General features: G+C 42.5%; 1 protein-coding gene across 1 annotated transcript; it reads left to right on the forward strand.

Annotated features, from left to right (window-relative positions):
• Positions 1-9,460: 9,460 nt before the first annotated feature.
• Positions 9,461-11,372, forward strand: LOC129105792 (putative methyltransferase-like protein 7A). The gene is made up of 2 exons (XM_054616988.1): positions 9,461-10,005; positions 10,666-11,372. The coding sequence occupies exons 1-2, from the start codon at positions 9,511-9,513 to the stop codon at positions 10,897-10,899; spliced, it is 729 nt and encodes a 242-aa protein (XP_054472963.1). The 5' UTR covers positions 9,461-9,510; the 3' UTR covers positions 10,900-11,372.
• The last annotated feature ends 16 nt before the right edge of the window (positions 11,373-11,388 follow it).

An 11,388-nucleotide genomic window follows, 5' to 3' on the forward strand; every position in this document is an offset into this window, starting at 1 on the left:
GTTTTCATCCTGCAGCTATTTCCTCTTTATTTGTTTTCCATCCCAGACATCCAGCTCTGAGTGGATAAGAGGAACACAGAGTGAGAAAGTGTGAGAATATGGTACTGATCAAGAAATAAGAAAAATAAATCATCCTTCAAAATAATGTCATCTAGTTATTTAAATTGGCAGTCCTTGTTTTAATAACACTGAATAGTCAACAAAGGGTTTCCAATTAAATTGATTTACATATTTCTATGTTAGACCAGTTGCTTTGCATCCCTTTGCAGTTTCAGCGTTGCTACAAAGCCACACAGATGGAATTTTCTAGTTCTGGCAGGGATTGCAAACAAAGCAAAATAATGCTGAAAAAGTGCAAACATTTGGAACATGGGCCAGTAGGCACTATTTCTGCTCTCTCCATCAACCTTAATGACTAAAGCACTGATCCTGTATCCCCAAAAGCTGAACTCAAGTAGCAAGCCAGCACATACAGAAGACCACTTTGAATTCCTTTTTTGCTCTCAAGGAGACATGTCGAGTTTATTCCTCTTGTGTTAATGCTCACAAAGGATGGAATCTTCATCCCACAACGAACTCATCTGTCTGACTCTATCCTTCACAAGATTCTTTATCAGGACTTTCCTCTGTATCGAACATGCCAAAATGCAGCATTTAGAGTTATGTTTTATCTATTAGCTTCTAAGGTATTGTTACTAGCCCTGCTGGTCTAATTGAGAATAGACATCCAAATCTGTTGCTCTATACAGCTAAGCTCAGTGTTTTAGCATGGAAGTCTCTCTGGTTTAGTCTAAATAGCTCTCACTGACAATAGATATAAAATAAGTAAGAAAGTGACTCCCAGCACTCAGGCTATTAAATGCTATCAGTCCTGAGCGAAATGACAAGGTGCCACACAATCTTAGGCTAAACATGTGAAACGGACAGATATGTATAAGTAAGCAAAACGTCTAGTGCTACATGTTCACCATAAGAACCTAATGAGATGATGTTGTATCAAGGCTCACTGCTTGAATTTGTTTTGGAGGTGACTTAAGCCATCTACTTATCATACCCAATGATCTAAATTACAGATTATATATGTACAGAGTATACAGAGTATATACATCAATGTCACTGGGATTTATGGTAAATAAAAGTGGGTGGGGAGGGTTCATTGCCTAACAATATGCAAAATAGTTTTTGTTGTTCTATGACCAACCCATCCACCTGCTCCTTTTGTTTTTGGCTGGAGAAAAATTTAAACCTAATAAAACAGATGTCACCCAGCCCATGTTAACCATATATGACGGCACACCCGACACAGGGCACACAGCGTGCATTTTGGTGTCTTACATCCTACTGTACTTGACTTATTGATAACTAAGCATTCTAAACTGTGGATCGAAAGATAGTCCACAAATGAAGACTGGAAATGATTCAACCTCTGGGGCTCTGACTCATGTTCAAACAGTAGTTATAAAAGGATCAACTGCATCTGTTTAGGCTCCTACAACAGAGTCATTTCTCAATTGGCTGATGGCCATGCTGTTTGATACAACATATTTGACAGTCCAAGTCAAAACATATTTGCCAGTGTGTGAAACATACATGGAGACAATGACAAGGGTACAGACCTGGAGAAATATCAAAAAGAAATCAGAAGAAATCCACAAGCAGATATAGATCCAACAGCCCAGTATCTTCGAGAAAAAAGCACAGCCAACCAGAAGAGGGACGATGTCCGAATCAAGTAACCCAACCTCGGCACAACCTCCAAGTCTCCTTCCACCAACGCTACATCAATTGATCTACCGTCAAGGTGATTCAAACGAGGATGTAATAGCATGCCCTGCAGTGCATGTCGCCTACACTTTACACATAACGCTGGGACAATCCTAAAAAAAAAAACAGGCAGCAAAACCAGAAGGAAATAACTGCTTCAAAATGTTTCCGATGTTGATCAATGCTTTCGGTGTCCACTAACTCACTATGTCATAAGAGGAACACGGCATCAAAATGCAACCATCTGACAAACACCTTTCAATTTATAGAGACTAACAAACATTTGGCAACAACAAAATCCGTTACTGCACATAGTCGGCACCAAAAATGCGCACAGCCCCGTTATCCGCTCTCGATTCTGTGAAATCCCGTTACGGATCAAGGGAGTCCGGAAATGAACACTGATTGATGACCGTGAAAACCAACAACTCCGGAAGCCTCATTTGCCTCCCGGTGAAAAAAAAAAAAACACAGACCAGATTGTCGCCGTCCCGTTCAGCAGCGTTTGGCTAAAAAAGGTTCCTATGACGCGTCCTCTGTGCGGAGGAAAGACATCCAAACGCACCACGGCTTCCGTCCCGTCACCTGGGGGAAAAAAAAAAAAACCTCCACCGTGCTCTATTCGCTGTGGGAATGATAACCTGACAGCTGACGGAGCTAAGCGGACACCGCGGCGAGGAGGATGTGACCACTCGCATCTGAGTCACATGGGTCGGCAGAGAACCTGCACATCCCTCATTTCCTGCAGTGATGTTTTAATGCTGCCTGTCACTACATGTCATCTGAGCATATAGGTGCAGGCCCAAGTCCCCGGAATTACTGAGAGAATAACTTGGCAGTCAATATATTAAGGAGGCCTTTCATGTCACATGCGGGTGGGTGCAAGTTTATGAGGGGAATTTCAATGAGAAATGATAATTCAGTTTAAAACGTGTTTTTTTTTTTTTTTTTTTTTTTTTTTTTTTTTACCTCAAAAGGGGCTCAGGGTGAAAGGTGGGAATGATAAACCATGGGACATCAGGCCCCTGTAGAGATAAACATCCATAAAGATAACCTCCTCCTATTTCTCGTTGAACTTTCTCCTCATGCAGGATTAAGACCACCCGCTCCCCTTTACATACTGTGTTTTATCATGCCAGTGCCATTCATGTCCTGAGAGTAATCTGTTCCCCCATGTCGTCCCCGGGACCGTCCGCTGTTTAATACCGAGGCGCGCCGTTGTCCTATAGGGCCAAAGCCTAAAATACTGCAGTGTGGTTTATTGCTGCTATATGCTCTAACTAACAAACTCACAGCGGGTCAGTTGAATGCACAGCCCATGTCCCGACAACACATCCCTGGCCTCAACTCGAAGCAGCCCATACATAGCACATCAGCTCATCCCAATTTCACACCTTAAAAGGGGAAATTATTTACAGCAACAACAAAAAAAACAAAAAAAATACTAAACGGCCTTAAGGCTATACCACACCCGTATAGATAGTCTGGGCGACAGAGAGCCAGAGTCTCCTGTAGTGCAGGTTTAAAGAGTAATAACGGGATGGGGGAAATGTTTTTTTTGTTTGTTTTTTTTAATGGCCAGGATTGCATTGAAATACCCGGGGAAAAAAAAAAAAAGGTGCCGCGGCCCCCTTTGAGGACTGCCAAACTAAAGACGCACCTACCGCCTCACGCAATACAGTCTCTCAACGAGATCGCAAGAGGGAGGGGGCGCAGAGGAGGAGGGTGGGGGTGCGGGGGGAGGAGGTGGTGGTAAAACTATCCTAGTTATAAAATAATGGCTGCGAGGAAATTGCTCCTTGACATGTTTTGCAAGCGACGCATTGTTCGTGCACTTGGGGGGGGGGGGCATGCAGGCTAGTTGTCGCCACTCAAAGGAAGTTTGACGTGGTCTCACTTCTGTATCCCGTTATGCGTATGTTTCACATTCTGACACAGTGAAATGTCATCCATCCAGCGGCAGGCCAACACCCCAAATAACCTGCTGTCTCCCTGGTTTTCTACCGCGTCGCATCACACATCCGTGTTTTGTCCTCTTCGAAAAGAACACATTCCCTTCTTCTACCTGGACCATCGCATACACATATTTGTCCATGTAGCCCACTGGCAAGCAGCCCCTCCACGGACGCTAGAAAAAGATGCTGAGAGAGGGACCGCTCTGCGGCACTGGGATGCAGTCAGTCGACAAAGTAGGGATGCGATCCATCCCGCGACACGAAAAACCAGACAAAGCAGAAAACAGATTGTCTACTTACTTTTTCTCGCATTAACAGAAATCCGGACAGCTGTCAATGAACTGCAGATGTAGAAAAGAGTCGAGAGTAACTGCGGCTGTCGCCATATTGTTGCTGCTATCTTCCTTCCCAGTGCGTGCGGCTACCCTGCATAATTGATGACTCTCAGCAAATTGTTAGGGAGTGTCGGTAAATGCCTTTAGTTTCAGGAACGGACAAGAGACCGCAGCATCGTAAGCAGAAAAAAACAAAACACGGTTAATGTAACAACAGACATTGGTATTCTGGTTGGGATTGGTATTACTATTTGCAATATATTTGTTTTCATCTGGATCTGCTATGGAGATAACTTAAGAGTGTGACAAGCCTATATATCATTTTTAGAAAAAGAAATGGAAGTTTTTACACAAGACGACTCTGGGCTCATAATTACTCAATATAACTAAGATGATGGTATCATACCTTCACAAATTAAATTCCTGACAATTCATCTGTGACATAAATAATAATAATTTGATTTCAGAGTTCAAAATAATAAAAATTAAAGTTATTTTAATTTCTCATATGAACCAGTGAGGCTGTTTAGTCAAGTTGCATTGTTTATTCTTGATTAAAACCAGCCTATTTAGGTGGACCTAAAAATCAATCACTTACCAATGTGTGACATTTAAGGTATTTCAATTGTGAACCGTGTACACTTGGTTTTAAGTAAATTGAGTCAACACCTTTTCCAGCAGACATGCTGACGTGCAAAAAACGCAAGTGTTAGTGACAACATTAATGATGGCTGCTTCAATACAAGTGTTCCTATAAACCCTGACAGTCGGACAGTGAGCCGTCATGAACAACACCAGGACCCTCAAACTGAATTAGCTAAATGAAACCTCTGCTTTATTACAACATGTTAAAATATGTTTTTTGAAAAGGGCCTATTACTGTACCCAAGATCCACATTCCATAGACCCAGTGATCAAATTTAAATTATTCTGCATGCATATTCAAAGCACCGTATAACTGTCTATGTAACCACTTATACTAAACCCCAGCTGACAACAGACTAAATCCTATATCCATATTCTGGTATTTCCCTGAAGCATAAGATCTCTGATGTAAGCAAAAAACAATGACTATGGATCCTGTGAGCCCAGTCCCATAAACGCATGTCCTACACGACATTCAGCAGACTGTATTTAATGCGAATGTTTCGTGTTTTTGTTGAAATGTTCTATTTCGCTGTCAGTAGCGAGGGAAAGCTTTTTGTTTGTTTGCAGAGTACAGAGTACATGTTGTGCACACGCAGCTCACGTTCAGTCAATGAAGGAAATCACTTTCAATATATTGTGACCCTTTGTCACAAGCCTTCCCCCTTCAAAACACAGGGTTGGAGGGTTTTATAAAGGAGGTGTTATGAATTTGACCTAACAATGTCTCTATCTGGTGGTATTTTGAAGAATTGCAGCTTAAGCTCTACAGAAAATGAAAAGGCTTACATGCATTTTAATTCATTCAGCTACTTTTCATTTCAGCATTTCAGAGCATTTCAATATAATGAGCAATGGAAATACTTAACAATAGCCTATAACCCCATTCCCATTAAATCTTTGCCTAATGTACTGTAGATTCGGACAAAGAGACATTATACTTCAGTCAGTCTCCAGCCATAGTCTTCTGAGAATGTTTGAGGCAAAGAAATCAACTGTGTTGATTTCAAATATTGGCAGTTTAATTCTTTTTTTTAAGGCAAATCAAAAATTTGAGTTGCCCACAGTCGAGTGTCTGCTATCGGCTGTCCTCCAGTGTCCACGCACTGCTGGGCCCTGACTTGACTAATTACTGCCTTGCGCCATTTCACAGTGGAGGTCGGCTATGGTCCGCTTGTGTTCTTGTTTAGCTTCTCAACTCCAAAAATGTTGAGCGTAAATTTTTCGATTTGCCATCAGTTTTCTTGAAACTGCCAATATACAAAACCTACAAAGTTAATTTCTCAGCTCAAAAGTTATCAGAAGGGAATCTAATGATGAAATAACATTTTGAAAATTGTAAAGAACGTCCCGTTATTAGGACCAGGTAGCCTTTTAGACTGTGGAAACAAATGCTATACTTCCAGTCTGTTTTAGCTGAAAGTTGTAGTACGACAGGCGGAAAATGTACTGTGTGGTTCAGTCTAGCAGCTTTCATCAACCTCACTTCCAGCAGCGCTCCTGTCAACCTTCTGGTGTGCAAAAGTTTGCTTTTTTAAAAATATTTGAAACTTAAATTCTGGTCAGATCTTACACAGTGCACCTTGAACATTAAACCCTGCAAATGGCAAGAAACACAGCTTAGGTATTACATTACATTACATTACAGTCATTTAGCAGACGCTTTTATCCAAAGCGACTTACAGGAAGTGTATTCAACATAGGTATTCAAGAGAACTACTAGTCACCAGAGGTCATAAGTGCATCTCCTTTCTTAAACAAGCATCTTAAAGCATAAACCAGAGCAAAAGTATAGTGCAGGAACAAATTACTACGAAAACAATAATTGCAACAGACTAATACGAATACAATAAGTGCTACAAACTAATACGAATAGGATAAGTGCAATAAACGAAAACGAATACAATAAGTGCAGCGAACTGATACGAATGCAATAAGTGCAACAACTAATACGAATGCAATAAGTGAAACAAACTAATACGAATGCAATAAGTGCTACGAGGAAGGCTCAGGGTAGTACTTCTTGAAGAGGTGAGTTTTCAGCCTGCGCCGAAAGATGGGCAGTGACTCTGCTGTCCTGACGTCAGTGGGGAGTTCATTCCACCACTGAGGGGCCAGGACAGAAAAAAGCTGTGACCGGGTGAATCGGCCGCAGGGACCTCTGAGCGACGGGGCAACCAATCGCCCCGAGGCAGCAGAGCGAAGTGGTCGGGCGGGGGTGTAAGGCTTGACCATGGCCTGGAGATAGGAAGGAGCTGTTCCTTTCACTGCCCTGTAGGCTAGCACCAGAGTCTTAAACTGGATGCAAGCTCTTACAGGGAGCCAGTGTAGAGAACGGAGAAGGGAAGTTGTGTGGGAGAACTTGGGGCGATTGAACACCAGACGTGCTGCAGCTTTCTGGACGAGCTCCAGAGGTCTGATGGCCGACGCCGGGGCTCCGGCAAGTAGTGAGTTGCAGTAGTCCAGGCGGGAGATGACCAGAGCCTGGATGAGCACCTGCGCCGTCTCCTCAGTGAGGAAGGGGCGAATCCTCCTGATGTTGTAGAGCAGGAATCTGCAGGAGCGTGTGACCGATGCAATGTTTGCTGAGAACGACAGTTGGTCGTCCAGGGTCACACCCAGATTCCTCACAGTCCGGGTTGGCGTCACCACGGCATCATCAATGGTGATGGACAGGTCTCGGTGCGGGCAACCCTTCCCCGGGAGGAACAGTAGCTCGGTTTTGTCCAGGTTGAGCTTCAGGTGGTGTGTCGCCATCCACTTCGAGATGTCAGCCAAGCACGCAGCAATGCGTGCCTCCACTTGGGTGTCACCGGGAGGAAATGACAAGACCAGCTGGGAGTCATCGGCATAACAATGGTAAGAGAAGTCATGCGAGCGAATAACAGAACCCAGAGATGTTGTGTAGAGCGAGAAGAGAAGGGGGCCCAGAACTGAACCTTGTGGAACCCCCGTAGTCAGCATGCGTGGTTCCGACACGGCCCCCCTCCATGTCACCTGGTAGGATTGGCCTGTCAGGTAGGATGCAAACAGGGAGAGTGCAGAGCCTGAGACGCCCATCCCCTCGAGGGTGGAGAGGAGGATCTGGTGGTTCACCGTGTCAAACGCCGCTGACAGGTCCAGGAGAATCAGGACAGAGGAGAGAGAGGAGAGAGAGTTCGCTCTCGCGGCGTGAAGCGACTCTGTCATCGCAAGGAGGGCCATCTCTGACGAGTGACCCACCTTGAACCCGGACTGGTGGGGGTCCAAGAGGTTGTTCTGGTGGAGGTAGGAAGACAGTTGTTTAGAGACAGCGCGTTCAAGTGTTTTGACTCTGGAGATATAGACTGGAAAGTCCAGTTACAAATAGTGGGCAAGGGGCTGAGAGATGGGACCACGGATACTTCCGTATGACAAAGAACTCAGCTGGCGTCAACAAATATGACAGCCACAGTAGTTTTAAAAATATCGATAAGGCATGGGGCACTGAATCTGATGGTAACTTACAGTTCATCTGACCACAAATGAGACAAGGGCTATGGCCGAAAGGTCCAAAAACTACATCCTAACATCTAATCCCAACCACTTTTCCATGACCTGGCTGGAAAACATCGTGAGGTCAAGGGAAGATGTGAAGTGGAGCTCATAAGGATTTAGAAAAACACAAACGGGTTGCTTAGAGAATCTGACTCCACTTTCACCATGTTACATAATTTGTTATTCTTGTTTATTTTTTTAACCTATTTGTTACATGTTCAAAATAAATTAGTTTGCAGCTGTAGCAATGTGAATTCAGCCCACTGTTCCACTCATTTTCTGTAACATGTGTAACATTAGCATGAAAACATGGTGGAATTAGCAAGCTAGTGTTAGAAAACTAACTAACCAGCTGCTGAATGAGAAAAATCAAACAACTGCTTCGTTTAATGCTTTATCTACACACTCTTGTCCCGCTTGGAAAGCACATTTCTATTGTCATTAACAATGATTTAACAACTTTTGCAATGTGCTGATAGTTTAATTTCCAATAATGGCAAGAGAGAAACGGTTTGTGATGTGCTGCGATTGTTACTGAGAAAATATAAAATATAAAGTTGGAAATAGTAGTTAAATATTAACACAAGCATCGATGTGTTTCATCAAAGTACAGTCATATCATTTAGTTTCATGCTATAAAAACTGTTTAAGTATGTAGTTACTCTTAAAACGTTGAAGACTTGAAATATATACTAACTGTTGACCTTAAAACTCAATACACTGGACTAGAGAGCCAACACAGTAGTGTTTATCACGAATGTTAGCGTCAACGGGAACGTTACAAACTGACCGTTACACACTGGCCGTTACATTGTGACCGTTACATCCAGGGAGCTAACGTTAGCTTAGTTAGCTTAAACACTGAGTAAGCTAGCGGTAAACGCTCAAGTTATTCAAACTTTAAAAAATTATCCTTAAATACAAAAAAATATGTGTGTGTCCATTAACGTACTCTCGAAACCAAAAAGTCTGCGGTTTCGTCCACTTTCAAGCAACGGCTGGAAGTGGACGTTACCGTTAGTCAGTTTGAATTCAGTCAGTGGAGTTCAATGGCGACACCATTTCAAGGTGTGCAAAGACAGCATGATGTGTACTGAATTGGTAATGACTGTTGAATTTAACTTTAAATCGTCTACTGACGTTACAGCTTATTTCCCACAAGTACGTTTACGTGTCGACTTTTATTTTGAAAAACCAACCGGACTTCCTACTTTAGCTGCTATTTAAAAACTTTGACATCAAGCGCCTCAGTCCAACACGACCGACTGGTATCACCAACGTCAGGGGCATCAAACATGGCTCTCCTAATGACATGTTGTTCTTTTATCGTCAATGTCTTATGCATGCCCCTGCATCTGATCCACGCTTTGGGCTTTTATGAAATGTACAAACGTTTCTTCCCAATTTGTTTGTACCGGTGTTCCATAATGTACAACAAGAAAATGTACGACAAGAAGAAGGAGCTGTTTCGCAGTCTCTCCGAGTTCAACAAGCCTGGGGCGCAGCTCACAATTTTGGAGATCGGCTGCGGCACTGGCACAAATTTTGAGTTTTATCCGCCCGGCTGCAAGGTGATCTGCACTGACCCGAATCCTCATTTTCAGAAATATCTGACTAAAAGCATGGGCGAGAACGACAAGCTCACATATGAGAGATTTGTGGTGTCGTCGGGGGAGGACATGGGGTCAGTTGAGAGCGAGTCGGTAGACGTTGTTGTCTGCACCCTGGTGCTCTGCTCTGTCAACAACATACCGCAAACTCTGCGAGAGGTCCGCCGCATGCTGAGACCAGTAAGTCATCTGTGACTCCCGAAATAACCATCTGTTCCAAGTAAATGCATTCACAACAAAAAGGACTATTTGCAGTCGTAGCTTGCAATGTTATTACGGCTACTGTTAGAAAATGCAGTGCAACTGGGTTCATAATTCAACAGTGGGAATTAATAACTCTCTACAGAAACAACAAGCATAGAAGTCTACTTTAATTGTCTGTTTCTGGTTTATTTCACATCTTGAGCAAAACATGTAAAGCAGAGAAGTGATTCCCCACACATACACCAGCCAAAGTACTAATATTTAATCCTAAAATTGTTGCCACTGGATTTCTCACTGACCTTTGTATCAACCATACCCTGTGCTAACTGTGACTTGTGTGCCAACATGATAACACCCCTCAAACAAGATATGCTGCAGCTGCTCTCGATTAAGTATAACATGGTCAGACTTTGACTCCATTATTTAAAGTTTCAGTCCGTGTTGAACTTATGTGGGAAGGATCCTCTGTATCAAACAGAAGGCCTTACAGGAAACATATAAATGTAACAACATTTATTCATAATAAAACATGAGAAAAGCTTGGAAACCAATCAAAGTACCAATATGCATCAGGTTGAATGTAGTGATTTCAAAGTTTACACAGTAAACAAATAACTAAACTTGTTATTTGTGCAGGGTGGAGCCCTCTTTTTCCTGGAGCATGTCGTTGCAGATCCCTCCACCTGGTCCTACTTCTTCCAGCATGTTGTTCAGCCTTTTTGGTACTACTTCGGGGATGGATGTGAGGTCATCCGCGAAACATGGAAACATCTGGAGGCCGCTGGATTCTCTGACCTCAAGCTGAGACACATCCAAGCACCTTTGTTGTTTCTAATCAAACCACACATTTTAGGTTATGCTGTAAAATAGATTCTGCTTCATGGCTTTGTAGGAAGATTGCCTCACATAAGAATAAGCAAAGCACTTAACGCCTCTCCGCACTTTTGTGATATGATTGATCACCACCTGTGAGAAATACCGCCATTCACTCTTAATACTAACTTTATTTTTGTTTTGGAATAAAATCCTCAGTCTTTGTGTTTTGCAAAGACACATTCTTTTAACACGTTGAATAAAACATTACATAGACAACATACAGTACTCATTTCATATGCAGTTTAAGTGAAAAATATGTTTCTTTGTTTTTCTATTTGTCATTTCACCAGCTAAAATACTGATACTCAATATGATACTGCCATAGTAATATCATTCAATGTTGACGTGTTGCTACTGCTGGATTAATTTACCTTTTTAAGACATGAAAATATATATTTTTGCTGTTATCAAGCTTATTGTGTTGTGTCTTAATGTTGGCGATTAAAGAGTTTGATCCTGCTGCATGATCAATGTTTTCTTTTT

The sequence above is a fragment of the Anoplopoma fimbria genome, chromosome 17 (assembly GCF_027596085.1).
Source record: "Anoplopoma fimbria isolate UVic2021 breed Golden Eagle Sablefish chromosome 17, Afim_UVic_2022, whole genome shotgun sequence".
NCBI classification, from domain to species: domain Eukaryota; kingdom Metazoa; phylum Chordata; class Actinopteri; order Perciformes; family Anoplopomatidae; genus Anoplopoma; species Anoplopoma fimbria.